The sequence below is a fragment of the Vitis riparia genome, chromosome 8 (assembly GCF_004353265.1).
Source record: "Vitis riparia cultivar Riparia Gloire de Montpellier isolate 1030 chromosome 8, EGFV_Vit.rip_1.0, whole genome shotgun sequence".
NCBI lineage: Eukaryota > Viridiplantae > Streptophyta > Magnoliopsida > Vitales > Vitaceae > Vitis > Vitis riparia.
In genome coordinates this window covers 6,091,031-6,118,623 of record NC_048438.1, presented here as the reverse complement: position 1 = coordinate 6,118,623, position 27,593 = coordinate 6,091,031, and the positions used below count along the sequence as shown (strand labels likewise).

Genomic DNA, 27,593 nt, shown 5'->3' with positions numbered 1-27,593 from the left:
ACTTCCTGAACAAAAAAAAAAAAAACAAGTAGCTGTGCCCAACTTCAAGGTGATATTCTTGTTCATACTGAATTAGAACCATTTCCCATAATATGCAGAATTTACTTTCCCACAAAAAGCAGGCAGCAGGCTGCATTTTATAGGAAATGATTCTGATTCTAGCTCCAACCACTTTTCTTGCACATCCAAACAATGGAATTAGAATCCTCCTTTTTTATTCCACGTTCCATGCACCTAAATGTGACCTAAGGTTTTCATGCACATAGGTATTTACATGGGAGCATCAAATTAGCAGTTCATTTCACACCTAGATGAGAAGAAAAAGGAAAGATCTAGTAACCAATGCAATAACATATTAACATTAGCATTAAGTTATTAGAAGTTACAGAACTAATAATAGTCTTATAAATCTTTGGCATAAATCACATATTCAACTATTCATCCAAAAAGGGGAAAAAACAATAAGGAGGATAAGGATTATATTTTGGGAAAGATGAGCATGCCTCAAATAATTCCATTAAAGGATCTTTTTTAGAATCCTGTTGTCTCTTCCTCCTCTTTGGGTTTCCGTGAAAGTTGTCAAACTCTGACTTGATATTATAACAAGTTTTCTCCAATACATCTTCCAGAAACAACTCTGCCACGGGGAAAGTAAATCCCTGCCAGCATATTGAAGGATAATATTGCATAAATACACAAATATGTGTTGAATAAGTTCAAAACACATGTCCCAGCAGCTCAAGACTAAAAAGATCCACAATACCGGTATATGGATAGTTGGGGCATTTCCAAAGTATTTGGAGAACAAGTCAGCATTAATGGTAGCACTCATTAGAATAAGACGCAGATCTGGTCGCCGAGGAAGAAGGTCATGCAAAATTATTAAAAGGAAGTCCTCATTCATGCCTCTTTCATGAATTTCATCCACTAGCAAATGGCTTACACCAGTTAGATCTGGGTCCTGAACCTGTATTTAACATCAAAATCACAAGAGAATGAAAAAGAAAACATCAGAATGTGTGTGCCATCCCAGTATGCTTATACAACAACTAATCCTTCAAATGACATTAAGCATAGACAAGCATTGATCCTCTTGGAGCATCCTGGAATCTTACACCCACAAACAGCATCATTAACTAATGCATGAATCAACCTCCATGTAAGGATAAGAGAGATTCCAAGTTCTTAAAATGCTAAGATACAGACATAAAGACAGAAGAACAAAAATATAAGAGTGAAACTTTTACCAATGAAAAATAACAGGTACAAAAAATATATTACCAGCTGCCGAAGTAGTACTCCAGTGGTGCAAAATAGCAAACGTGTTTGAGCAGAGCGCTTTGCTTCCAGGCGAATCTGGTAACCAACAGTTTCACCAAGAGACTCACCCATTTCAGAGGAAATTCGAGCCGCAACAGATATGGCAGATATACGACGGGGTTGAGTGCAAATTATGTTACAATCAGCACCTCGAAGAGATGATATCTCCTCCTCTAGGATAAACTGAGGGAGCTGTGTCGTTTTACCACAACTTGTCTCCCCTGAAACTACCAGTACCTATATCCTCAATCAAAAATAATAAGAATCAGTGAGAATAATATGTGCTATTAATGACGACCAGAAAATTTAGCTAAAAGGGAAAACTTCATTGGAAATTAAAATCTAGTTAGCACAACTTTTATAAGAAAAAAAGGGATATGCTTCCCTGATGTTCCACATTTCATGTGCACATAAATTTTGCATTTGAATGCATTTCTCTCACCAAATCAGTCTTTGAAACTTAAGTGTCACTTAAAAAAGGCAATTAACACAATTCATTATCACCAAACAAGTTTTGCTAAGACTCATGAACCAATGAGAGACAACAGAGAGCACACAGAAAAGGACATACCAAAAAGCAACAAGCATTTGAAAAATCTGGAGCTGAAAAAAAAAAGGGAAAAGGAAAAGGGAAAAGATAAGTCCAGAACAAAGAGATCACTGTTTTGGCTAGGGTTCAATTGTTCAAAGGCTCCTAGGATAAACCAAATCTCCCTCCCTCCTTCGCAATAAGCAGTGCCCCCATGCCTGCCTTCCTTCAGCATAACAACATGCACACTCATACCAGACTAAAGAATCTACAAACAATGATTTGAACCCAAGCTCAGACATAAAGTGAGAAGCGAAATACCAACTTGGAAATCTCAAATTTGCAATGCAAATTTCACCAAGATCAGCCATCAAAATGTGACCCACTGAGCCCATGAATGACATTTATGCTTAATAACCTCATTGAAGCTGTCACTTAATGTCTATCCAGATTTACAATAGTGTTCAGCAAGTCCTAAGAGATTCTAGGAACCATTGCCGTTTTTCTTCGTCAGAGAGTTTGTTATACTAACACCACCGCTGAGAAGGGATGGCTTGAGTCTTTGTTTTGTGGATGGAGCAAAGGCTAAAAGAACCAGTTGCATGCCATGTTCTATAGCTGTGGCAGCCACCATCTTGCCTCAGTCTTCCATAGGGAGTCAAAGGGCAAACCAAATTGTGACATGCAATCTAATCCTAATAATATCATCATTGCCCCAGGTGATCTGGATATAGAGGAATTATAGAATATTTCAAGGTAGGGAAACACAAGGATGAAAATATCGGTAATTACAAATATATCAATACTTCCATTTTACAAATATATCGGATATATCGGAGATATATTGGCGGATATTTTGACACAAAATATCCGTGAACCTAAAATTGATCAAAACTTATAAAAATGTAAGAAAAAACTCTTAAAAATAAAATTAGAAGTATAATAGATATTTTAAAGTTGTTTTGTTCAAGAAATTTATACATGTATGATATAATTTATCATATTTGATAATAACATTGTATACGTCAATAAAAAAATATGAATTTTATAAATGTACAATTATTATTATTATTTTTTTATAGATAAAGAGAATAATATTAAACGGGAAGAGGAAACACCAAACTAGTGCCCTCTTGGTATACAGGGAGCATACAAAAGTAACCCACAGACTCGAAACCAAGGGAGGGGGAAATAAAACAATCCCTACCCTTACTTAGAGCCTAGCCACATAAATGTACATTTATTATTAAATTATATCAAATATTATTGGACCATAACATTGTGATATTCGATTATAATGTCTAATTTAAAAATGTATTTAATATTAAAATTATAATCCATTTAATTCAATTGTATTAAATGATATAAAATAAATTATGACATATGTATAATTTTTAATATTTAACTAATATATTAATGATATTAAAAACACTATGAAGAAAATTATCAAGACAATTTTTATATTTTTGGTAATCAATTAAATAAAAAATTTTCATTTAATTATAAAATAATTATAATTAATTTGTTCTTTAAAACATTCTTTTAATATTATGTTTATATGATGAGTTTTAACTCTATATATATTTTTGGTGCCACATATATAACAAGGGGCAAGCTTGCCCCAATGGTTGGCTTAGTGGCTTGACAAAGCTTTTGGTTGGGGTTTGATTCCCCTCAGCAGCAGAAAAATTGAAAATCTTTGAAGTTTGACTGCCCCACCCACGTTGACTGCCTAAAACATCGCAAAATATCAGCGAAAAATCGATAAAATGCCGATAAATTGTCGAAATTCCCAATAAATTACTGAAATATCGAGGTACCAATATTTCTCTCCTATATATCGTGTTGACGTCCATCGAAACTCGAAATATCATGATATTTTAATCACTAGGAAAACAATGGTAGAGGATATGTAGGAGGATAAGATTTTTGTCTTCCCTTTCGGAGTTGACTACCAGAGAATTTGAGAGTGTTACTCTGAATGGGAATTTGTTCAACTAGATTGTGGTGTACTTATGGTCTTGGTGCTCTGCAGGAGACTTCTGAGTGAATCAACTAATAATATTAAATCAACCTAGATGAAAGTGATTTAGGAAATCAAAATCAACCAACCATAAGAGGGATTGATAGAGATTCCACAGGCTCTATATCTTCAACTTCTTTCAGACTCTCTGGGGTTTCACATTGCAATTGATACCAAGCTACAGCAGTCTGAAAGCTTATAGGAAGTGGTCCAACAAGTTTTTCATGGTGTATTATTAAGGGGTCTTTCCTGTCATCATCTCATGGATGGAAAAAGGAAGTTCTGGATGCTGGACTTATGAAGATATGGGCAATTGAGAGGGATTGGGGATACAATCATAGTCTTAGCCATTTAGCCTTCTTTTTGTTAGGATTATTTCCTCATTTTGAAGGATTTCTCTTCCTTAAACCTTTTATATAATTTTTTTTCATCAGTGATACTTATGTTTCCAGTTAAAAATATATGATCATTCAAAAGACAAACTTCTGAATATTGGTCCCGCACAATGTACTATCATGTCAATTCATGAGAAATAATAAAATGACATTTTCAATTTGAATCAAATACAAAATTGCACCTGGTTATCTGCAACAGCTTTCAGAAACTCAGATTTCATTTTGAATGCAGGAAGCTCTTCTCTAAATGCCTGCATCATCTTCACACTATTACTTCCCTGCAAGTAACCAATAAGGTTACATGAGGGGTAATTAATAAATGAATATTTATAAGAAGTTTAAGCAAATGTTCATAGCAATTATTCCATAAGAATGATAACATCCAAGAGTGTTGTGACCTGGACAACTTAGCGAGAAGTACCTTGATCTTTTCGTGCTTTTGCTTCAGTTCAACACTAAGACCCTCCTTCGCGGTATCGATCTCCAACTTTGACACCGCTGATGTAATACTTGCACCAGATGATGATGGTTTAACACCCTGTGAGGACACAGCAGAAGGACCATCAACGGTAACCACCTCCTGCGAGCTATCCAACAGATTACCAACTCTTATTTCTGTTTCTGTAGACATTCGTATCTGCAAAAAGTTTGAAAATGAAAATCGAAGACACACATAGGAAAAGAGATTAAACTATTTTCCATGTACATCAAGCACCTTCTGATAAAAGAAAAAGAAGATAAATTTAAAACATCATATACACCTCTTTTTGTGTGGATCCATGGCGTTCATCAAGATCAGCCCGGTAATTTGGCAATGGAACTTTGCTGACAACAAGTGTCTTCCCCTTGTTATATGCATGGCTTTCTTTCCACAAGCACAAAATCAAGAAGAGAATTTGTAAGATTTAGGCTAACCATAGACAACTACAGGGGTACCATCAAAACAACAGACATGAATATGCAGTCTCCAACATTAATAGCTACCTCAAAGTGAAATAATATCATGTAGATTTGATAATTAATGCCACAGTACATGAATCAAACTCACAAGGAAAATTTAGGTAGTTAACAAGAGGGCAGCAAGTGAAGACAGAAAGGAAAAGAAATAGGAAAAGGTATGCAAGCAAGACCATTTAGGTGATCTTGTAGCAACTAAGTTGCTTAAAATCTTAGTCAAATTTCAAGCATGAACATTCAGTAGATGACAAACCCATTGTGGTGTAGCCTACTAAGAGCTATATACATACATACAACATACATACATACATACATACATATACACATATATATTTGTGTGTGCGCGCAAGCGCACACGCCTAACAAAAGGAGGGTGAACCCCAAGTACACAGGTGGTATACAAATGACACCAATACATGGAGAGGAGACAAAAAACAACTCCACTTGACAATCCAACTAATCAATAAAATCTAAAACAGTAGAATGACTAGCTTGAGGAGGCTGAAACCATGGAAATGGGTGCAAATGAGCAAGGATGAAAATGCCATCAAATATTGGCAATACATGAGGATATATCGAGTGTCAGGTCCCATCAACACGACATATCTTGCAGTACCTATCTACCAATTTTTTGAGTTTTTTCCCATTCCATCAGAGTTTCGTCGATTTTTTCACCATCTAAAGGCACTTTGACCAGTCAAAGCAAGGTTAACACCAGTCAACGCAAGCCTAAAATGGAAATGAAGGAGAGCTAGGATTCGAACCCAAGTCTCTAGCATGATGATATAGCTAACCAATTAGTCAACTTGGCCGTAAAATATATAAATGGATACAATTGTAAATAAACTTTATCTGTCCCTCTTAAACTTTAACTTCAATTATATATATATATATTTTTTTTTTTTTGGAATTTCATTTAACATATTATTAAAAACATAAAAAATCATAATAATCTTATTAACGAGTCTTTCCTTATATAAATACAAGAAAAACATAACTTGTACATAAAATTGTTAATATTTTTAATCATTACAATACATACATAGATTATCATTTCTTTTATCTCTTGAATACTATAAAGATAATCATTTTAAAGGCATTCTCAATCACCACCTTTACGGAAAAAAAGCATTAATAATAATTAATTAATTTTAATTACATTATTTTTAAATTCCTTTTAACTTGTTATTAAATATGCTTAGCAAATGTGTTCTAGATTTTGTACATTATTAGTGAATGCGGCAAATTTATCATACATAGATGGTTTTCTTCAATAAAACAACTTTAATATCTGAATTATTTAAGCTGTAATATCATTTTTTTTAGTTTTCCCTAGCATTTCTACAAGTTTTGATTAATTTTTGTCCCATAAATATTTTTTGTCAAAACTTCCATCAACATTTTTTAACATATCTCAATACATTAATAAAATTCAACCATCAATATATTGATACACACAAGGCAAGAAATTAACCAGAAAACGCAGAGAAAAAGTAGAGGAATAACTGGTATTTCCGTATTAATGTCTGAAATGAAATATCCAAGCTTTCGAGAGGCTTAGTTCTCTCCCAAATGGGCAAGCCCAATTCTATATCATTCTTTTCATCCCCTCCCCCAAATCCCACCTCACCTTTTATTCCCTTCACCCCTCTGGTCCTAACAGAAAATCTCAACCAAATACCCAACACCTCCTTTCTAACAGAATTTGCAATCATTCCTTCCACGTCAGCTACTGCTTGCAATTCCAGAATTATTCTTACGCCTAGTGTAGGTGAAGTGCACAGGTGGCCTAACATTACCTCCCCCCAAACTTTCACCTTGTCCTCAAGGTGGAAAGCAGGAAATTGTTGGTGAATCAAATGAAAATCTTCCCAAGTGGCTTCATATTCTGGCAAAGACTTCCATTTCAACAGCACTTCAACTTCACCCGGCTGGCCTTGAGCTTTCGGACGAACATCTAGCAATAAATCCGGCTCCACAACAAGTTCAAGTTCAGGAGTTAATTGTGGAGGTAAAACTGGTGAAGAAGAGGAGACTCCATGTGCAGATCGCAACTGAGAGACATGGAAAACAGGATGGATTGCTGCTGTTGGGGGAAGCTCTAGCTTATAAGCCACCTTGCCAATACGCTGCAGAACCTTGAAAGGACCATAATATCGAGCAGCTAATTTTTCGAACTTTCGCTGCACAAGAGAATGCTGCCGATATGGTTTTAGCTTCAAAAAAACTAAGTCACCATCTTGAAATTCTGCATGATGACGCTTGGTATCAGCTTGCAGCTTCATCCGCTGTTGCGCCCGTAACAAATGCATGCGCAAATCATCCAAGACAGCATCTCGATCATCCAAAAGCTGATCTACAGTAGACACCAACGCAGTGCCTCGTTCATAACGGATGAGAGGGGGTGGATCGCGACGATACAAAGCACGGAAAGGGGTACAACAAGTGGAGGAGTGAAATGAAGTATTGTACCAATATTCAGCCCAAGCCAACCATCGAGCCCAACTACGCGGCTTATCAGAAGCAAAACAACGCAAATAAGTTTCTAGACATCGATTAACAACCTCCGTTTGGCCATCAGTTTGTGAATGATAGGCAGTGCTACGCTTAAGAGAAGTCCCTTGCAACTTAAACAACTCATTCCAGAAATTGCTCAAGAATACTCTATCCCGATCAGAAATAATGGATTGAGGAATGCCATGAAGCCTCACAATTTCACGAGTGAAAATGGTAGCGATCGAGACGGCTGTAAATGGGTGTCTTAAGCCGATAAAATGAGCATATTTACTAAGTCGATCCACCACTACCAAGATTGCATCCAAACCTTCCGAACGAGGTAGCCCTTCAATGAAATCAAGTGTGATCTCATCCCAAACCTGCGCCGGAAGAGGAATGGGCTGTAGGAACCCAACAGGTGTGGTGGCCAAATACTTGTGCTGCTGACAAACCAAGCATTCCCGAACAAACTTGGCTATATCCTTACGCATACCAACCCAATAGAACTCAGCTGCAAGGCGGTGATAAGTTTTTGTTTCCCCTGAATGGCCCCCAACTGGAGTGGTATGAAACTCTCCAATTAGAGTAGAAATGAGCTTAGATGTCCGTGGAATAACGAGACGATTCTTGTAAAACAATACCCCTTGTTCCACAGTAAACCCAACATGAGACTGAGTGCCCGAAGTGATGTTGTCCTTTAATTTCTTCAGAAAATCATCCTCTGCCAATTCTGTCCGTAAAGTGTCCCAATGCTGCCACTGAGGTACTACTAAGGTAGTACACTCTACTTGATCAGATACACGGGAGAGAGCATCTGCTACTCGATTGCTTGCCCCACTACGGTATTGTATATCGAAGTCATACCCCATGAGTTTAGTAACCCACTTTTGGTATTCTTCCCCAACTATTCGCTGCTCCAAAAGGAACTTCAAACTCAGCTGATCTGTCCTCACAATGAACCGTCTTCCACGTAGATATGGCCGCCACCTCAAAACAGCAAATACAATGGCCATCAATTCCTTCTCATATATAGACTTAAGGCGAGCTCGGGAACCAAGAACTTGGCTATAATAAGCCACTGGCTGCTGGTCCTGGAGAAGAACAGCACCCAAACCAAATCCAGAGGCATCTGTCTCTATGATAAAGGGTTTGGTGAAATCAGGCAACGCTAAAACAGGGGCTAAGGTCATGGCTTGCTTAAGTGTTTCAAAGGCTGCAGCGGCTTCCGAATTCCACCCAAATTTATCCTTCTTTAATTGATCAGTCAATGGCAAAGCAATGCGGGCATACCCAGCCACAAACTTCCAATAATACCCCGTCAATCCCAAAAATCCCCTTAGAGCTTTCAAAGTGGTGGGGGTTGGCCAAGAGAGTATGGCCTGAATCTTGCTAGGATCTGCTGCTACCCCCTGTCCAGAAATGATATGGCCCAAGTAAGCCACCTCAGTTTTCCCGAATTCATACTTTTTTTGGTTGACGAAGAGGCGGTTAGCTTGCAAAATCTCTAGAGCTTGTTTTAGGTGCTGCTGGTGGGACTCTTCAGAAGGACTATAAATCAGGATGTCGTCGAAAAATACCAAGACAAACTTCCTAAGGTAGGGCCGGAAGACATCATTCATCAAGGATTGGAAAGTAGCAGGGGCATTCATGAGCCCAAAGGGCATGACGAGGAATTCGTAATGCCCATCGTGAGTCCGAAAAGCTGTTTTGTGAACATCTTGGCTACTAACTCTGATTTGATGATAACCCGACTTCAAGTCTAACTTAGAGAAAATTTTTGCACCGTGTAACTCATCTAGTAACTCATCTATTACTGGAATTGGATACTTATCTGGTACTGTTACCTTATTCAATGCCCTATAATCCACACAAAATCGCCAAGACCCATCCTTCTTCTTAACAAGCAGAACTGGACTTGAAAAGGGATTGTTACTGACTTGGATTATTCCAGCTGCAAGCATTTCCTTGATTAATCTTTCAATTTCGTCTTTTTGGGCATGAGGATAGCGATACGGACGAACACTAATCGGTTGGCTATCGTCTTTGAGTACAATGGAATGTTCATGTCCTCTAATAGGGGGTAGTCCCATGGGCATGTCAAAAACTTCTGCATAATCTGCCAAAATCTAATGTAGAAATGGTGGCACATCGGACTTTTCTTCACCCAAGCCTTCTAACTAATTCAACTCCACTAAAATTCCAGTGCCCTCATGCTTGATGGTTCGCATCATAGCCTTTAGAGACACTAGTGTCTTCCCCAGTGAAGGATCCCCACGTAGAGTAACAGATTCATTACCCAGCCTAAACTTCATTACTTGAGTTTTCCAGTTGGTATGTGTCATACCCAAGGTCTCAAGCCATTTGATTCCCAAAATCACATCAGCACTTCCCAACCCTAGTGGTAAAAATTCTTCTACAACATCAATCCCCTGTAGATGAAGAGCTACCCCTCTGCATAATCCTCTCCCACGGACAGCAGTTCCGGTCCCCATAGTAACCCCATATTCTTCATTGTCATCAATAGGCAACTGTATTCTTTTAACCAAATCTAAAGATATAAAATTATGGGTTGCACCTGGATTGATCAAGACCACCACCTCCTGCTCACCCACCATTCCCTTTAATTTCATAGTTTTTGGGGTAGTTAATCCCACAACAGAGCTGAGCGAAACTTCCGTCACTTGATTAAGTTCAACCGCCTCCAAATCAGCCACTGCCTCTTCCGTAACGTCAATCTGACTCGATTCTTCTTCATCGGCGTCATGTATGAGAAGAACACTTAGTTCTTTCTTCTTGTAGCGATGCCCGGGTCCCCATTTTTCATCACACCGAAAGCACAATCCCTTCTCTCGTTTCTTTTGTAGCTCCGAATCAGAAAGTCTCCTCACTTCCCCGGCGATCTTGGCTTCCGAATGATTTGCCCTAAAAATTGATCGGGAGGCTTCAGAGGCCACAATATTGCCCCGTGAAATCCCTGTTCCTGCTCTTGTAACCCCACTAAAGGGTTTATGGGCTTTAGTGATCCACAATTTTTCCTCAATCCTTTGGGCCAAGTCCATGGCCCGGCCCAAATTGCTGGGTTCCAGAATCCTAACCTCCACTCTGATTTCCAGCTTCAGCCCGTTAATGAAATTACCCAGAGCTACTTCATCAGAAATGTTCTCTAATGGCGCCGACAACTCGATGAATCTCCGGCGATAATCCTGTACACTTCCGTCTTGAACCAGGGCTAACCATTGCTCGTGAAGAGTGCCGGCCTGGGTTGTTCGAAACTGCTTCAAGAGAAGCATCTTCATCTCTTCCCAAAGAACGATGGATCTTTTCCTGTTTTCCCACTGATACCAAAGCAGTGCATCACCTTCAAAAGCCATAATTGCAGCCTCAAGTTTCTCTTCATTTGTTAGTCGATTAAATGCAAAATATCGCTCCGCCTTGAGAATCCATCCATCCGGATTCGTTCCGACAAACGGAGGCATTTCGAGCTTCCGAAATCGGGATTCATGGCGAAATCCGGCGGAACCAGAGCTGCCATCTGACCCATGAACCTCCCCCATAAAAGGTCTGTCTACCCTATTTCCCCCAGAAGAAATTCCTCCAGCCCGTACAGCGTCTTCTTGCAATTTGATGAATTGCTCGAATCTGTGATTCAGATTCTGCATCTCCTCCTTTAGCGTACCCACTTCACGCCGAAATTCTTCCTGCACTGCTGCAATTACCTCCTCCATAGAATCCATACGCTGAGCCATGTTTTTACTAGCCATTTTCTCAAGTTCGTTACCGCTCTGATACCAATTTGATACACACAAGGCAAGAAATTAACCAGAAAACGCAGAGAAAAAGTAGAGGAATAACTGGTATTTCTGTATTAATGTCTGAAATGAAATATCCAAGCTTTCGAGAGGCTTAGTTCTCTCCCAAATGGGCAAGCCCAATTCTATATCATTCTTTTCATCCCCTCCCCAAATCCCACCTCACCTTTTATTCCCTTCACCCCTCTGGTCCTAACAGAAAATCTCAACCAAATACCCAACACCTCCTTTCTAACAGAATTTGCAATCATTCCTTCCACGTCAGCTACTGCTTGCAATTCCAGAATTATTCTTACGCCTAGTGTAGGTGAAGTGCACAGGTGGCCTAACATATATCCACAAAATCGAACCACCAATATTTCCATAAATAGCAATATTTTATCCTTACACACGAGATTTTTTTTTTTTATAGACAACAAAAACATCTATTAAGAAGCGTCTAAAAAGAGGGGCGTAACCTATGCATACGTATACACAAAACAGCCCAAAAAGGCATCAAACAAAGTTAGCCTACAAAAACAAGGCAAGGTTCTAACCACAATAAAGAGCATCTAAGAAATTCAACATAGAGGGGTTCTCCAACTCTAAAGAATCTTAGGACCACTCTAAAAGCAATCGTATCAAGAAATCATTAAATCTTAGACCTGAACGCTCTTCCTCTTCAAAAGTCCTTCAATTATGCTCTCTTCAAATACACCAAAACAAGCAAATCAAAACCAAGCGCCAAATTGCTCTTTTCTTCTTATTTAGCCCCTTAAATTTCCATGCTCGGAGGAGATTTCTCACTGAAGCTAGAAACACCCAAACCACACCAAAAACTGCTAACAAAAAGGTCCATAGGTTTCTAGTCTTGTCATAATGAATCAAAATGTGATCATTTGATCTTCACTGCCTTTACAAAGGCTATATCTATTAGTCATTTTCCATCCCCTCTTCATTAAAGTATCTACAGTTAAGATCTTCCCAAAAAAATATCTTCCCAAACAAAACAAAAAAAAAAAAGTTCTAAGAGGAGTATAGGATCCCTAGATCTCTTTGCTTGGAAAACTTAAGTTATTCTAATCCTTAAGGGAAGTGTAAAACAACTTGACATTGAAAATTCCCCTTCAATCATCTTTCTAAATTAATGTGTCATCTCTTTCTTGCACTTTCAACAAGTGAAGAAGTTCTAAAAAATGTGTAACCTCTTCTACCTCTTCTATCTCTTAATCTTGGAAGAGTCTTCTAAATTGAATCTCCCAATGCCCTCCCCCTTTGCCCCCTTCTCTTTCCCATAAGTCTACACATCTACCATTTCCCATTCAAATAGAAATTCTAACACTAAAATCTTCTCACCCTTTTCTAATGTCTTTCTAAAGGCTTATCCCAAAAGAATCCCTCACCCCTCTAGTAATCCATTCTCTTTTTTTTGTCATTTTCTTACCGCTCAACTCCTTCAAAATATCTTCAATTTTGTTCCTCCCAAATTGTTTGAAACAGGCACAAAGAAGCAACTCTCCGTACCATCCTACAACTTTTCCCCACAAAACTCTCATGTCATCACAATGACAACTCTTCCACCTTAGAAGGGAGCACCTAAAAGATTATTTTTCTTTTTAAATTAGAAACAAGAGACGTATATATTTATATTAATGAAAACATGAGAAGAAGGAGTCCTCCCCATAATTACTAAAAAAACTCAAATCATAATATGATTAACCCCCTCTACCATACAAGGCGTTTATACAAAGGTTTAGACTACAAACGCAACTCCTCTCAAGGATGTCCAAAACCTTTTGATTTATAGACCGTAAGCCAATTGAGTTAGATAACACTATGAGGAATGCCTTTAATAGCCTCGATGCACAAGGCTCAAAAAGAGGAATAGAAGTCAAGTAAATCCCATAACCCTCTATCATCCTCCACTCTTCCTTAAAAATTTTGACATATCTCTTTTACCACACAATTCAAAGCAATGTGTGACAAGCTATGTGCCAAAAGGTCTAGCCTCTACTAAAGCTCTCCCAAACCCCTATATAAAATGATCATTATATCGCATATACTCTTGAGTGGAACCTAATTAATTTTGACTTCTTTGAATAGACAATGCTATAGCCCTAAAGTTATCAAACAATGTAAAAATAAAAAATAAAAAATGATCAATATACTCTCCGCTTTCCTTACTTAAAACACATCAATTAGGCCTAAGGGATTTGAAAGGTCTTCTCAATTGTAGAATTTTTTTTTTTTTTTAATAAACAAAAGCATGTATTATTAATCACCAAAAAGAGGAGGGTGCACCCTACTCTACGAAATTCAACATAAAGGGTTCTCTAATCCAAATGAATATCGGGACCACTCTAAGAGTGACTGAATGAAAAATTCATTCCTTCAATCATTGATCTAAAAGTTCTTCGTCTTTGAAAGTCCTTCAATTACACTCTTTCAAAATACACCAAAATATTCCCTACTAATTTTGTTTGGAAATCTCAAGTCTCTATTAAGGTCAAGTCCTTTGCCTAATTAGTGGCACACAAGAAAGTAAACACCAATGACATACTACAATTGAGAAGACCATACAAAACCCCCAGTCCTAATATCTATAAGTTGTGTATGTAGCATGGAGATTTAGTAGATCATCTCTTCCTTCATTGTCCTTTAACAATGGGGTTATGGCACAGATTATTCAATTTGGCCAAGATGGATCGAGTTCCCCTAAAGAGTGTTTGTGACATGATGACCATTAAATATAAGGGATTAGGAAGCTCCACGAGAGGCCTAGTGTTGTGGCAAACCACTTGTATTGCTTTGATTTGGGTTGTGTGGCAGGAAACAAATGCTAGGAATTTTTTAGGACAAGGCAAGGATCTTAGAGGATCTTGGGGATGTTATTCATTTCCTTGCTTCTTTTTAAGCCTCTTGCACCACAATTTTTAAGGGCATCCCCCTTATTGGGTAGCATTATGTAATTCCAAGGGTGTGGGTTAACAAGGAGAGGTTACATTTGTAATTACCTTATGGTTTATGGTTTTTGGTATTTCTTTTGTTTAGCTCTTGTTTGTAGAAGGATTTCCCATCCTTCTATTATACTTCTTATTTCCAATTTTAATATATCACTTTGTTGTTTCTCAAAAAAACAAAAAAAAAAAAAACTTACATCAATATAAGCATATCAAAGCCAAGTGTCAAACTGCTCTTTTCTTCTTATCTAGCCCCCTAAATTTCCATTCTAGTAGGAGATTTCTCATTGAGGCCAGAAACACCCAAACCAAGCCAAAGGCTGCTAACAAAAAAGTACATAACTCTTTTATAACCGAGGAACCTTCCATGGCCAAGCCCTTAGGACTCTCCATGGGGACCCAAATCTCGAGGTGCTGACCGCCCCACAACAACTAGTGTCACATAATAATGAATCAAATTGTGATCAATTGATTCTTCACTATCTTTACAAAGGTTGCATCTGTTGAACATTGTTCATCCCCTCTTCATTAACGTATCTATAGTTAAGATCTTCCCTCAAACAGATTCCCAAGTAAAAAAAAAACATTTTCCAAGAGGAGCATGGGATCCTCAAATCTCTTTGGCTAGGAATACTAAATTATTCTCAACCCTTAGGGGATTGCAAAACGAATTGACACTGGATTTTCCCCTCCTATCATCTTTCCAAATTAAAGTATCCTCTTCTTCTTACACTTTTAATAGGTAAATAAGGTTCAAAAAATAGGTCAACTCCTCTATCTCTCAATCTTGGAAGGCTCTTCTAAATTGAACCTCCCAACTGCCACCTCTGTCCCCTCCCAACTTAAACTCCCTCACCCAACTACCCCACCAAAATGTTGTATGTCTACCATTTCCTATTCATATAGTTAATTTTAAGTTGAACTCTTCCTAACCTTTTCTAATGTCTTTCCAAAGGCTCATCCTAAGAGAATCCCCCACCCCTTTAGTAGTCCATCTCCCTTTCATCTCCTCAAATTTTCCAAGAATGATCTTCCTCCAGAGCCTCTCTCGCTCAAAATAAAATCTTCATAACCATTTGCCTAGCAAGGCTTGATTAAGACCCTCCAAAGTTAACTTACAAACACTTGGCCAATTTACCAAGTGGATCTTTCTCCTTTCTCCTTTCTCCCATATCTCCGTATAAAAAGTCTCTTTAAATTCTCTCTAATTTGATCCTCATTTTTTTGGGAATGACCATAAAATAAATAGGGAGGTTTGATAGAGTGCTCTTAATGAGGACAAGTCTTCCTCCTTTGGACGAGTACTATTTCTTCCAAGCAACCAATTTCCTTTTAAATCTCTCCTCAATTGAAATCCACACACGAAAAAGCTTGTGAAGGGCCTCAAGGAATAAGCCTATATAAGAAGTAGGAAGTTTCCCTACTTTACACCCAAAAAGAGAAGTCACTCTATCTACATCCTTTGCCTCCCCCATTGTAATAATTTCACCATTTTGCATATTTATTCTCAAACCTAACACCAATTCAAAGCAACTGACAATCCACTTCCAATATTTCAACTAATCTACATTATCCTCACAAAAAAAAAGAGGATTGTCTACAAACGATAGACCATTTTCTATTTTCTGGTGATTGGGAGGATCATGTATCAAGGGCCCTACAACATGTCTAGGGTTTGACCACTCTCCTATCCTTCTAGATTGTGAAGGGGAGAGAAAAAGCAAAAGCTCATTTAGATTTAAAAACATGTGGTTAAAGGTAGAAGGCTTTGCGAATAAAATCGAAGAGTGGTGGCAAACGCATAATTTCATGGGCAGTCCTAGTTTTATGCTTGCTAAGAGGTTACAACTGTTGAAAAATGACTTGAAGTGGAATAAAGAGGTGGTTGGTAATGTTTCAGCTAGGAAGGATTTTGCTTTGAAGCTGATAAACCATTGGGATAGCGTAGAAAGGCTAAGACCTCTTTCTAAAGAGGGTAAGAGAAGCCAGAAGATAGCCAAAGATAACCACAGTCACCAAGCCATCTTAGAAAAAACCTCTTAGAGAGAGATAGAAGTCAATGGCTCTTTTGCTGAAGGAAGGGATAACAACATTAAATTTTTTTCTTCACATGGCTAATGCAAGGAGAAATGCAAATATCATTGGAAATCTTACTATTAGTTGTATTCAGTTGGAAAAAGAGGAGGAGATTAAGGAAGATATTTTTTCCTACTTTAAAGCAACATTTGAAGACCCCTCACTAAGAACTAACTTGGCGGGAAGTTATTCAAGAGCATTGACTCTTCGGATAAAGATGGCTTAAAGGGGCCTTTTTCGAAGGAGGAGCTGACTATAGCCTTTTAGAATTGGGAGGGTGATAAGGCGCTAAGGCCAAATGGGTTTTCAATGGCTTTTAAGAAGTTTTGTTAGCCTATAATAGGTAGGGAAGTGATGCAGCTATTTGAGGAATTTCATTCAAAGAATTCCATGGCTCATAGCTTTAATGCAACATTTTTAGTTCTTATCACTAAGAAAGGAGGTGTAGATGAAGTGAAGGATTTTAGGCCAATCAGCCTCTTAGGGAGGCTTTATAAGCTTCTAACTAAAGCCCTAACTAATAAGTTGAAAAGGGTGGTTAGCAAGATGGTGTCAAACAGTTAGAATGCTCTTGAGGGGGGTAGACAGATCATTGATGCCACCTTGATTGCAAATGAGGTTATTGATTCGAGGAAGCATTGTTCCAATGTGGGCTTAGTTTGCAAATTGGATAGAGAAAAAGCTTACGATCATGTGAGATAGAAGTTCCTTCTCTCGATCTTAGAAAACTTGGGATTTGATTCCAATGGAGACAGAAGATCCACTTTTGCATTGCTTCTAAGAGATTGGCAATTCTTGTTGATGGCAACCCCATAAACTTCTTCCTAACCTCTAGAGGTTTGAAGCAGAGGGACCCACTTTCACCCTATCATTTTGTTTTGGTCATGGAAGCCCTCAACAACTTGATTGCAAAGACCAAGTAGGAAGGTCTTAACTGTAGCATGTCATTGGTATTTACCTTCCTATATGTTACTAACCAAACAAAGAGCACCTAAAAGATTTTTTTTTTTTCAAGTAATTTTTTTTCTTTTTTCTTTTTTTGTCCCCATAGGGATTTGAACCCAGAACCCCCCATAAACTCACCCTAACCCTTTACCACTTGAGCCAGGCCTCAAGGGCAAAGAGCACCTAATATTAAAAAGAGGGGGGGGGGGGGGGGGATTGAGCTTTCCCACAATGCATAAGTAGCTAGTTGTTTCTACATTTTTTCTCTTTTTTATTTATTATTATTAGAAACAATAACTTTATTGCATTAAAATAGCAAATACAAAGAAAGAAATCCTTCTAAGAAGTACACAATTCTCCATACAAAGTCTGATAACAAATGTGCATAAGTGTATACTAGTTCAAGAAGTCAAATCTAGCTGAAATTCATAGAGGTATAAAATCTATAACAAAATAAAGCATATGTCTAGCTCTACATTTTGCTAATGCATCCAGAACATGATTGCCTAACCTGATTCTACATTTTTATACATACAACAACAAATCTACAGTTTGAGCTAATCCAAAGTTGATATCCTCCCCCTTCACATGGAGGGGGGAAAAACCCACCTTCAAAGGAGCCCAAGGTTCCCAAACTTCTTAAGGGGAAAACTACCTTTCATCCAACTCCAATCTGTAATAGAATAAGTTTATTGCAAAATGTTCATTCTTTTTAGCCCCCAAAGCCAGCCTATCACCTCCTCAATGGACTGCACTATCTAATAAAGCTACCTAAGCAAAGCTTCAACACTAACCAATTCTCAATCTTGGAAATTTTTTAAGACAAGATGGTTCTAACTCCATCCCAAAGATCCACCACCCATGCTTCCTCATAAGTTGCAAAAGAGAAAAGAAAGGGAAAAGAGTCTTTCAAAGTCAAATCCCTACAGCAAGTATCTTGCCAAAATTTGATTCTCTTTTCACTGCAACTGCAAATCTGGTTTAATCCTTAAAAGCACCCCAAACCCTTCATATAACCCTCCATAATACAACTCCAAAACTCTCCCTTCATACATGGGACACCACCTCCTGGATCTTCCCTGTATTTTTCCCATAATTACACATCTCCAATGAGGATCTCTTTCTAGAACAAACCTCCAAATCCACTTATCAAGAAAGGCTTTATTTAGAGAAGATAAGACTTTGATGTCAAGCCCCATTTTCTTCTTTTCCACACAAATGACAACCCAGTTAACTAGATGAGGCTTATTTTCAAGAGCTCTTCTCCCCAAAGAAAACCCCTTTCATTTTTTCTAGTTTTAAGGTCACTTCTCTAAGGATAACAAACAAAGACATGAAATAAATAGGCAAGTTAGAAAAGGTGTTTTTTAGAGGAGTTTGACTTCCACCCTTTGAGAGGTACTAATAATGCTTCCATAGTACCAATCATTTGCAAAACTTCACCTCTACAACATAGCAATCTAATGAAGACTTGAAAAAAAATCCTAAAGGCAAGTTTAGCTAGGCCATAGAAAGCTTCCCCACCCCACATCCCAAAAAAGAAGCAAGCACATCAAGGACCTTCCTCACATGAATTAAACACTTTTATACTTTTTCTAGATTGACTTTCGAACCTAAAAAGCCCTAAATCAAAGAGACACCCAAATGAAAAATAAGTCAATTGATCTACACAACATTTGCGAAGATAAGGGGTGTCATTAGTGAAAAGGTGGGATACTTCATGCCCATTTGAAATAGCTTTTGGCTTTAGATGAACGTTGAAACTGAAACCAAAGTCATAATTTTCAACAAACAATGTTGGTATTGTAAAAGTTCTATTAAATATGAAATAACTTCTTATGTCAAAAATAGAGCTTCCACAAAACATCACATTTTTCCAACTTTCATATTAAACTCTTTTTAAACTATAAGCTCATTGAGGAAAAAAAAAAACAAACAAACAAACAAACAATTACACAAGCTCTTGTTGAACCAAATAGTTATACAAACTCTTGTTGAACTATAAAAAAAAAGAAAGAAAACTTTTGGCTTCTCAAAAGTCAGTTCAAACAAGGCTTTCTACTCCCTTTCCTTTCTTACCTCCCACGTTGAAACCCAAAATAAACCTCCTTCCCCTACACTTCTCGAGAGCACAATAAGGGCCTCCACTACCATAACAAATAAATAAGGGGAAAAGAGGCACCCTTATCTCAAACCCCCTAGGCCCTAGAAAAAAACCCATAGGCATTCCATTCCATTCACCAAAACAAAAACCTTATTGCTCAAATGCATCACTAAATCCAATTAATCCACTTTTGCCCAAAGCACCAAACACCAACAAAAAATAAAGGAAAAGAAGAAGAAAACTCCAATTTACATGGTCAAAGGTCTTTCAATATCTAACTTACAAACAGCACTCTCTAGTAATTTGCAACCCCTAGTCAACAGCTTCATTGCCAATAAGAGTTACATCCAATATTTATCTTCATTCCACAAAGGCATTTTGAGATTTCAAAACCAATTTCTCAACTACCTTTTTCATCTTGTTAGCCTAAGACCTTAGCTCTAGAAAAGGTACTTAAACTCCTCAAACAAATACTTCCCAGCAACAAATTTTTGAAGAGACCCAAAATCTCATACTTGACAGCATCTCAATGGTGCTACCAAAATGGTAAAGAAAAGCCATCAAGCCTAGCAATTTGTCCCCCTCAAAATTTGATATCGTTGCAAAAATTTCATCCTTTGTGAAAGGCTCCCCAACCCACTTAAGTCCTCTCTACTCAATGACTTGAAGGACAGACCATCTATGCTTGGCCTCTAATCTCTGAATTATGATAAAAGAAGAGGAATAATTCACCACCCTTTCTAAAATCCTAAATTCCTTTGTTATCTGCTATTTGCTCATCCTTAGCTCCTAATGAAATTCTTCAATGATTAGACATTCTTTACTATAAAATTTTCACAATGACGTAATAACTAAAATAGAAAATTCCAATTTGAATCTCCTTTTCTTACAATTAACGTGATATGAGCATGCATTATCTGTTCAAAGATACAATTTATAATTCTGATACCATTCACTCCATTCCAATTCCTCCAAGTAATATATATTTTCTTATTACTCAATATCAAAACACATGTAAGCATCTCTGGAATAGGTTATTCTATGGCACCTCTCCAATACCATACCTACCAATTTCAACCAATAAGTATGTGATATTATAAAATTGCTAATGTTTTATTTTTTTATTCTTAATTATTCCACTTGTTGAGACTAATTCTATGACATTTAATGGTTGAAATTAAGTAAGGACGTTATACTAAACTAGTATATTTGAATTGTCCATTTGGAATATACCAAATATATTGTCCTTTTTCATTTCCTTTTTTCTTTTCCTTTCTTTTTTTTTTTTTTTTTTTTTTTTTTTTTAATGACGATGGGAATCCACCCCCCACACAAAGGCATTTATCTCAATGGTTGGCAAAGCTAACCTCAAGTGATGTGAGTTTGCCCCTCTACCTAACCCACTTAAAGACTTGGTGGGTGGGTCAAAGTCAAGAATTCTAGTTCATGATCGAAGGCACATCACATGCCCCAGGAAGCTTCCTTTCATTTCTTAATTCTTTTTTGGCTGTAAAGGATAGGATTTGACAAGAATTTGAATTTTGCATAATTCACAATTCCTAATTTTACCATAGGGGTCCTATTAAATTCAAATTCATTCAGAATTGAAAGTCCAAGTAGATATGGAATTAATTAAGGCCTCCCATTTGTTCCAATTCCCTGCAACCGAACACATCCGTTCTTCTTTTCCAGAACAAATTTCTACATTCAAGATTAGCTAACCAGTGGATTTGACTTGACCCAATCATAAAGAATATAAAAAATGACCTTATTGGCAACTAAACATTGTCTGGTATAGACAAGACCATCCTAAACTGCCAGATCACGGCCTCAATAGTTCCTTTAAAATTCATGTATTATTGGCTCTCACACGCAGACAAAGAACGCTATTCATACCTCAGTGCTACTAGTATAATTATTAATGATGCACACTTACAAATAAAGTCCCAACTGATAAGCCATATCAGAGAGGATTTGGTGGTCTCCTCGACTGTAAGTCCGCTTGATTACCATCTCCTGCTCCCCACCTCTTTTCATTTGCTCCATTGTACCCCACCATTCATCCTCGTTGAGCACTTCTACCTGGATCAATGTTTCCAACACACCGACACAAACCACTGAATATCCAAAATTATGAATTTGAAACCAAATAAAAAAAAATAAAGGAAGAAAGAAAAAAGACAAATAAACAAACAAAAAAAAAAAATTCCCTTGTATTTATTGAAGAGAGAGAGCATGCACTTATAATTGCTAATAGTGCCTAGTGAGATGAATCGGTTGTCAGTCCCTATGCTTTTCTTACACAGACGTGAGGTTTTTATTTTATTTTCTCTTTAATAGCAAACCAGATGTTTTCCCAAAATCTATTCAAGAGAGATTGCCTAAAGTAGGCAAATGATTGAACTAGGCATAGGTAAAGGCCTTTGTTTTTGCTTAAAAAAAAAAAAAAAAACCGTAATTGTCTTTGTTTTCACTACTATTTAAATTTCAATTTACTGTTTCATGGTCTATTCAAATTCCCAATCTCAATTTTTCCTAAATTTTCTAGGGAACCAAACGGAGCATCCATGAGCATCACACAAAACCCCCTTTCTCTAACCGTCAAAACCCTACAATGGAATGACACGACCACGAAAACATATTACTCAATGACAATACCTCAGCCGCTTGCTGCCTCAACCGCTCCGCTCGCCACACAGGATCCCACCATCGCTGCTCGCCGCGCCCTCCGCCGCCGCCACCACGACCACCGCCACGACGGCCACCGCCTCCGCGACCGCGACCGCCAGCGCCACGGTGGCCGCCCTGGTAGTTCGGCCTATACGACATGGTGGAAATCGAGATCCGGAACAGTAATGCGAACTCTTTCGGCGATGAAGAGAGATGCTTGGAGAAGAAACTGCAGTTGACACTGAGACAACGAAGAGACATTAACACGTGCACCGCAGAGTGAGTGGCAATGCTAGAAATACTAGGCTGGTACGCGGCCTAAGTCCACTGTTGGTATAACAGATTTCGTCCATCCAATTTGCCTACTTATAAAAAAGATCAAACATGGATTTCCATGTTTTCTTTACTATAATTAGAGCTAACGGAAAAGAAAAGGTTATCCGGATTAACCCTAGATTTTTACGCTATGTTGGGGAATTGTTTTGGAAAATAATTCTCAAAAATTAGAACTTGTTTGGCCGATAATTTGAAAACAGTTTTATATTTTTAAAAACAAAAAACTATTTTTTAAAATTCCTGATATTTGTTTGGTAATTATTCTCTAAAAACAGTTTTTAAAAGTAAAGTAAAATAGAGAATAGTCTTTATTGATTTTAAAAAACAGAATGAAAATATAGAAAATTTAAAAGAAAAAATTATAAATAAAATTAAATATAATATCATTTTTTTTATTTTTACGATGTAATACAAATATCCAAATTTTTCAAATATGATTTTTCATTAAATTACACATACTTTTTTTAATTTCTTTGAACTTATCTAAATTTTTCATTAAACAAATAAATTTCAATCAACTATACTTGATACATAAAATTTATTAATTTTTAAAAATAATTTGAAACTCAAAAACCGATTTAATTAATACTAAAAAGTCATGAAACTCAATAATATTAGTAAGTCATAGACCAAATTTTATTTTAAATGTTTCAACTAGTTTCTTTTATATATATATATATATATATATATATATATATATATATTAAGCAATTAAACTTCAAATTAAAAAGCCTTAACAAGTCTAGTAATTTTTAAAAATAATTTAAAACTCAAATAGTGAATCAATTAATATCATAAATTTATAAACAAAAATTAGTTTAGAACAACTTTATTGTTTATCTTCTATATAAAATTATTAGTTTCCAATATTTTTACTAGGCAAATGAGTTTCAAATTAAACGAGACTTAATATGTTAGATTCATTAGAGAGTTTAGTAATTTTTTAAAAGAAGTTAAAACTTAGATGGTAAACTAATTAATACAAAAAATTTATGAACAAAAATTGGTTTAGAATAACTTTATTGTTTCTCTTATACATAAAATCATTATTTTTTAATTTTTTTTAGAAGTTTAATGAACTCCAAATAAAATAAGACTTAATGCATTAAATTCATTAAAGAGTTTAGTAATTTTTAGAAATAATTTAAAATTTAAATAATGAACCAATTAATACCATAAATTTAGGATTAAAATTGATTTAGAATAACTTTATTGTTTCTCTTCTACTACACAAAATCATTATTTTCTTATTCTTTTTTTCACTAAGCAATGCCTGGTAAGTCCATCCACAATGTGTTTGCCAATAGAATGATCAATGTTTCCCTTTGATTTGTAAGTTGTAGAGGCCATGAAAGCACACATAGGCAACTCATGCATGAAGACAAATCTACTTTTAGTGGATTTCAAAGCCCTTCAATTTTTGCGGACTTCAAGCTTCTTCAAATTCGCATCCAGAGCTCTATATAAGGGACTTCTCCCTTCATTGTAAGATATTAGCCAAACTTGAGATAACTTGAGTGAAATCTTGTGGTGAGAAAAACCTTATAATGAAAAGTCCTGCTCAAAGAAGCTTTGCTCAAAAGTTCTTGTAAATCTTCAAATTTAAAGTTGCAAGTTTTCTTGCTTTTAATAATATTTCAAATTCCAATTTCAATTCATGTCTTTCTTTCTTGTTTAAAAGATCTTGATAGAATTCAATGAACTCTATTGAATCTCTATCTAGTACACTGTGTTTTAAGCAAGACCGTTTATGACTTCTTTAGTCTTTATTGGGAGAATTCTTCAAAGTTCATCTTGATTTTCAAATTTGAAATCTTTCATCTTCTTATTTTGGTTTCAATTTCGATCCTACTAAAAGTTGGCATTATAGCCATGTCTTGTTTATTTTCTTTTACAAATTTGCATTCTATTTTATGTTTATCTGTTTTATAATTCGAATAGTTAGCGTTGGCTAACCCTTAGATACCATTGGTCAGCTATGTCAACCATGTGAGCGTTAGGTGGTCCCAATAACTGTTAGGATTAGAAGAACAAAGAACCCATAGGATAAAATGTCAAATTTGATAAAGAAATTTTATAGAATCAACTCTCATGGTAACATGAGTAGAATGGAAAATGAACTTAAGATGATTGAAGAAAACACTTCAAAAATTGAAAATTAGTTGAATGTTTCAATTGATACACTTGAACAATATATAAAAAAATTGGAACATTCCAAAGAAAGACATCAAAGAAATTTATAAGATAGGAAGTTTTGAATTTAAACAAAACTACCTAATCAAAATTTTTGAAAACACACGTTCATTTGGTTCAAAGATTGAAACTATTGAATTATTAAGCCTCAAAGACTTAAAGTATCTTCAAAAAAATTATAAAGTCATTCACATAGGTGCAATCTAAGGAGTCGTTAAGCCTCCAACTAGGCTTGGGTTAGACAAGCCCATTTATGTTTGCTTATGTGATCCAAGACACAATAGTTTCCAAGACTCATTGTTGGGATTCATGGAATCAAATATTGTCCATGGTCTAGTTTACTTTGACTATTATCTGAATTTAGAGTTAAGTTGTAAAGATGATTTATCTATACACAAAACCTTAACCTTAAATATTCAAACAAAAGGATATGACATGGATCCCAAATCAAAAAATATCTTGATAGTATCCAAAGTATACTATAGGGCTATGACCCCCTTAGTAGACCCTAGACATTTATCATCCTCTCTAAAGGGAAAGACCATTCTTTTCCAAGCCAATGATAAACATTCATCAGTAATGGTTCCACAAGTATTACCTTGGGAATCATTATCTCAGTCAAATGTTTGGGATTTTCAACAATTGAATATTCCCAATCCAATAGAACTTCCAAAACCTTTGTATATCATAGAAGATAACAAGGGAAATGTTAGACTTGAGTTTTAAAAAAGAACAGACTCCGGTAGTCAAATCTCCTCTATGAGAACATCCTTTGAATACAAACCCTCAAAGTCTACTATTAGACTAGAAGAGGTAGATTTTACTCCAAACATCCCTCAACCAAGGTGTGTTAATAAAAAATCATACGTTTCCTCTCCAACCCAATCACAAATCATGAATGATGAACCAAAACAACTTTTGATAATAAAAAATCAAGAATCTTTTGAAATAGATAAAGAATTTCTAAGACAAGAAGTAAAACATTCAAATTATAATAAAATAAGGAAGTGGTTTTTCTCTAAACTCACTATTCAAAATCCGGCTCACCATATATATATATATATATATATATTTTAAAAGGCAAATTTTTCCTTCAAAATGATTCACTTAAAATAAGGAAATTCTATGAATTTATCCTCGTTGATTCTAATTATGTGGAAATCACTCTATTCAAAATAAAGAATCCATGGACATCTGTTATTCAAAATGCAAAATTTTCAAAATTCTTTTTGATCCACAGTGAGGACAATCTCATGACACCCACAAAATGTTTTCTTAAAACTTCAAGCCAGCATGATATGCTTATCATGATTATATTGATGCTTGGTTCTACACTTTTTTCTTTTCATCCTTTGATCATTCCTTGTTCTTTCAATGGAGTGACAAAATTCAAAAATGATTTTCTTGATTGGTTTAAAAAATGGTGACTATTTTTTGGTGCTATCCCTAAAATTTTTTGTTCTCAAATCAAACTTGTTTATTATTATTTCAAAGAGCATGCTATGGGATTGATCCCTACTCCTAGTTCTCAAACTATTTTCTTCACATCCCGATTTCAAATCCCCTTGATTTTGTGTTGGGACTTTGTCCACTACAAATGATACAAATACCCTTTCTCGTGTATTTCGTAAGGGAATTCAAAGTCAATTAGTGGTTAAACTTTTTTCCTACCACTTTCCAACAACTTTCTCACATCAAAAATTAGATTGTAGCAAAGGCTCTATCCAATATTCAAACACCTTTTCAAATGTATGCTATCATTCCAAAAAGCTTTATTCTTTCCTAAAAGGCTTCTCCTTTAAAGCTCTCTTCAAATAAAGAACTCAAGGCTCACCTCAACTGCTACAGTAGCGAGCCTCAAAAACCCTTTCACAACTAGGGTCAGATGAAGATAAAAAATTTTCAAGCTTCAAAGAACCTCAAAATGATGATATATGCTATAGAATGCCTTATGCCCCATTGAAGTAAGAAGGACTCCTCTTTCTTCAAACTTATTTAAAATCGTCAAATTGGTGCAACACTTCCTTCATGTTGAAGTGGCCAAGCCGAAGCTCCAAGCACTTTTCTTCAAATTTGAGTAGAATCTAGACGATGGACACCTCATTAGTCTTCTAGAAACCTAAACTTCAAAATTTTCAAATCCCGATGGGCGGATGGATAGGTCACATTGACAACTCATGCATGAAGACAAATCTACTTTCGGTGGATTTCAAAACCTTTTAATTTCGTGGTTTCAAGCTTCTTCAAATCCACCTTTAGAGCTCTATATAAAGGAATTCTCCCTTCATTGTAAGGTATCAACCAAACTTGAGAGAACTTGAGTGAAATCTTGTGGTGAGTAAATCCAACCACAATGTGTTTATCGATAGAATGATCACTCTTTCCCTTTGATTTGTAAGCCATAGAGGCCATGATCATTTCTCGAAGAATGTTCAAGATTTGATGTTCACAGATGCCATCTATATTTCATTCATAGATACCATCACTATCATATTTTGATTAGATAATTTGATTCCTTTCTTCATATTGAAGACCAGGAGGGGTTAGTTTAGGATAATAATTCCTAGTTTTTGTTTGTTTTTTGAATTGATGAGTTATTTGATTTATTTGAGGATCTTCTTCCTCAAATATCTTTCTTAACTCATCAAGATTGAATTTTTGAGCTTCTGTGATGACATTAACAATCTTTGTATTTGAAATAGAAGGCCTTAATGTAAGATATAATTTTTCTAACCTTTTTGTTAGGCATTCGATCAATTCATTCAAATGCTTTTTGGAATAGAAAGAAACATAAAGTTTCC

At 36.2% G+C, this 27,593-nt stretch overlaps 1 protein-coding gene across 1 annotated transcript in view; it reads right to left on the bottom strand.

The window, feature by feature from the left end:
• LOC117919918 (DExH-box ATP-dependent RNA helicase DExH1) overlaps nucleotides 1-22,573 on the bottom strand; it is a 46,517-nt gene extending 23,944 nt beyond the window's left edge. The window contains 8 exon segments of the mRNA XM_034837219.1: nucleotides 504-659; nucleotides 764-967; nucleotides 1,282-1,557; nucleotides 4,450-4,545; nucleotides 4,689-4,904; nucleotides 5,029-5,128; nucleotides 21,530-21,675; nucleotides 22,252-22,573. Of these exon segments, the coding sequence (XP_034693110.1) occupies nucleotides 504-659; nucleotides 764-967; nucleotides 1,282-1,557; nucleotides 4,450-4,545; nucleotides 4,689-4,904; nucleotides 5,029-5,128; nucleotides 21,530-21,675; nucleotides 22,252-22,524 (1,467 nt within the window). The 5' untranslated portion in view covers nucleotides 22,525-22,573.
• Nucleotides 22,574-27,593: the final 5,020 nt, after the last annotated feature.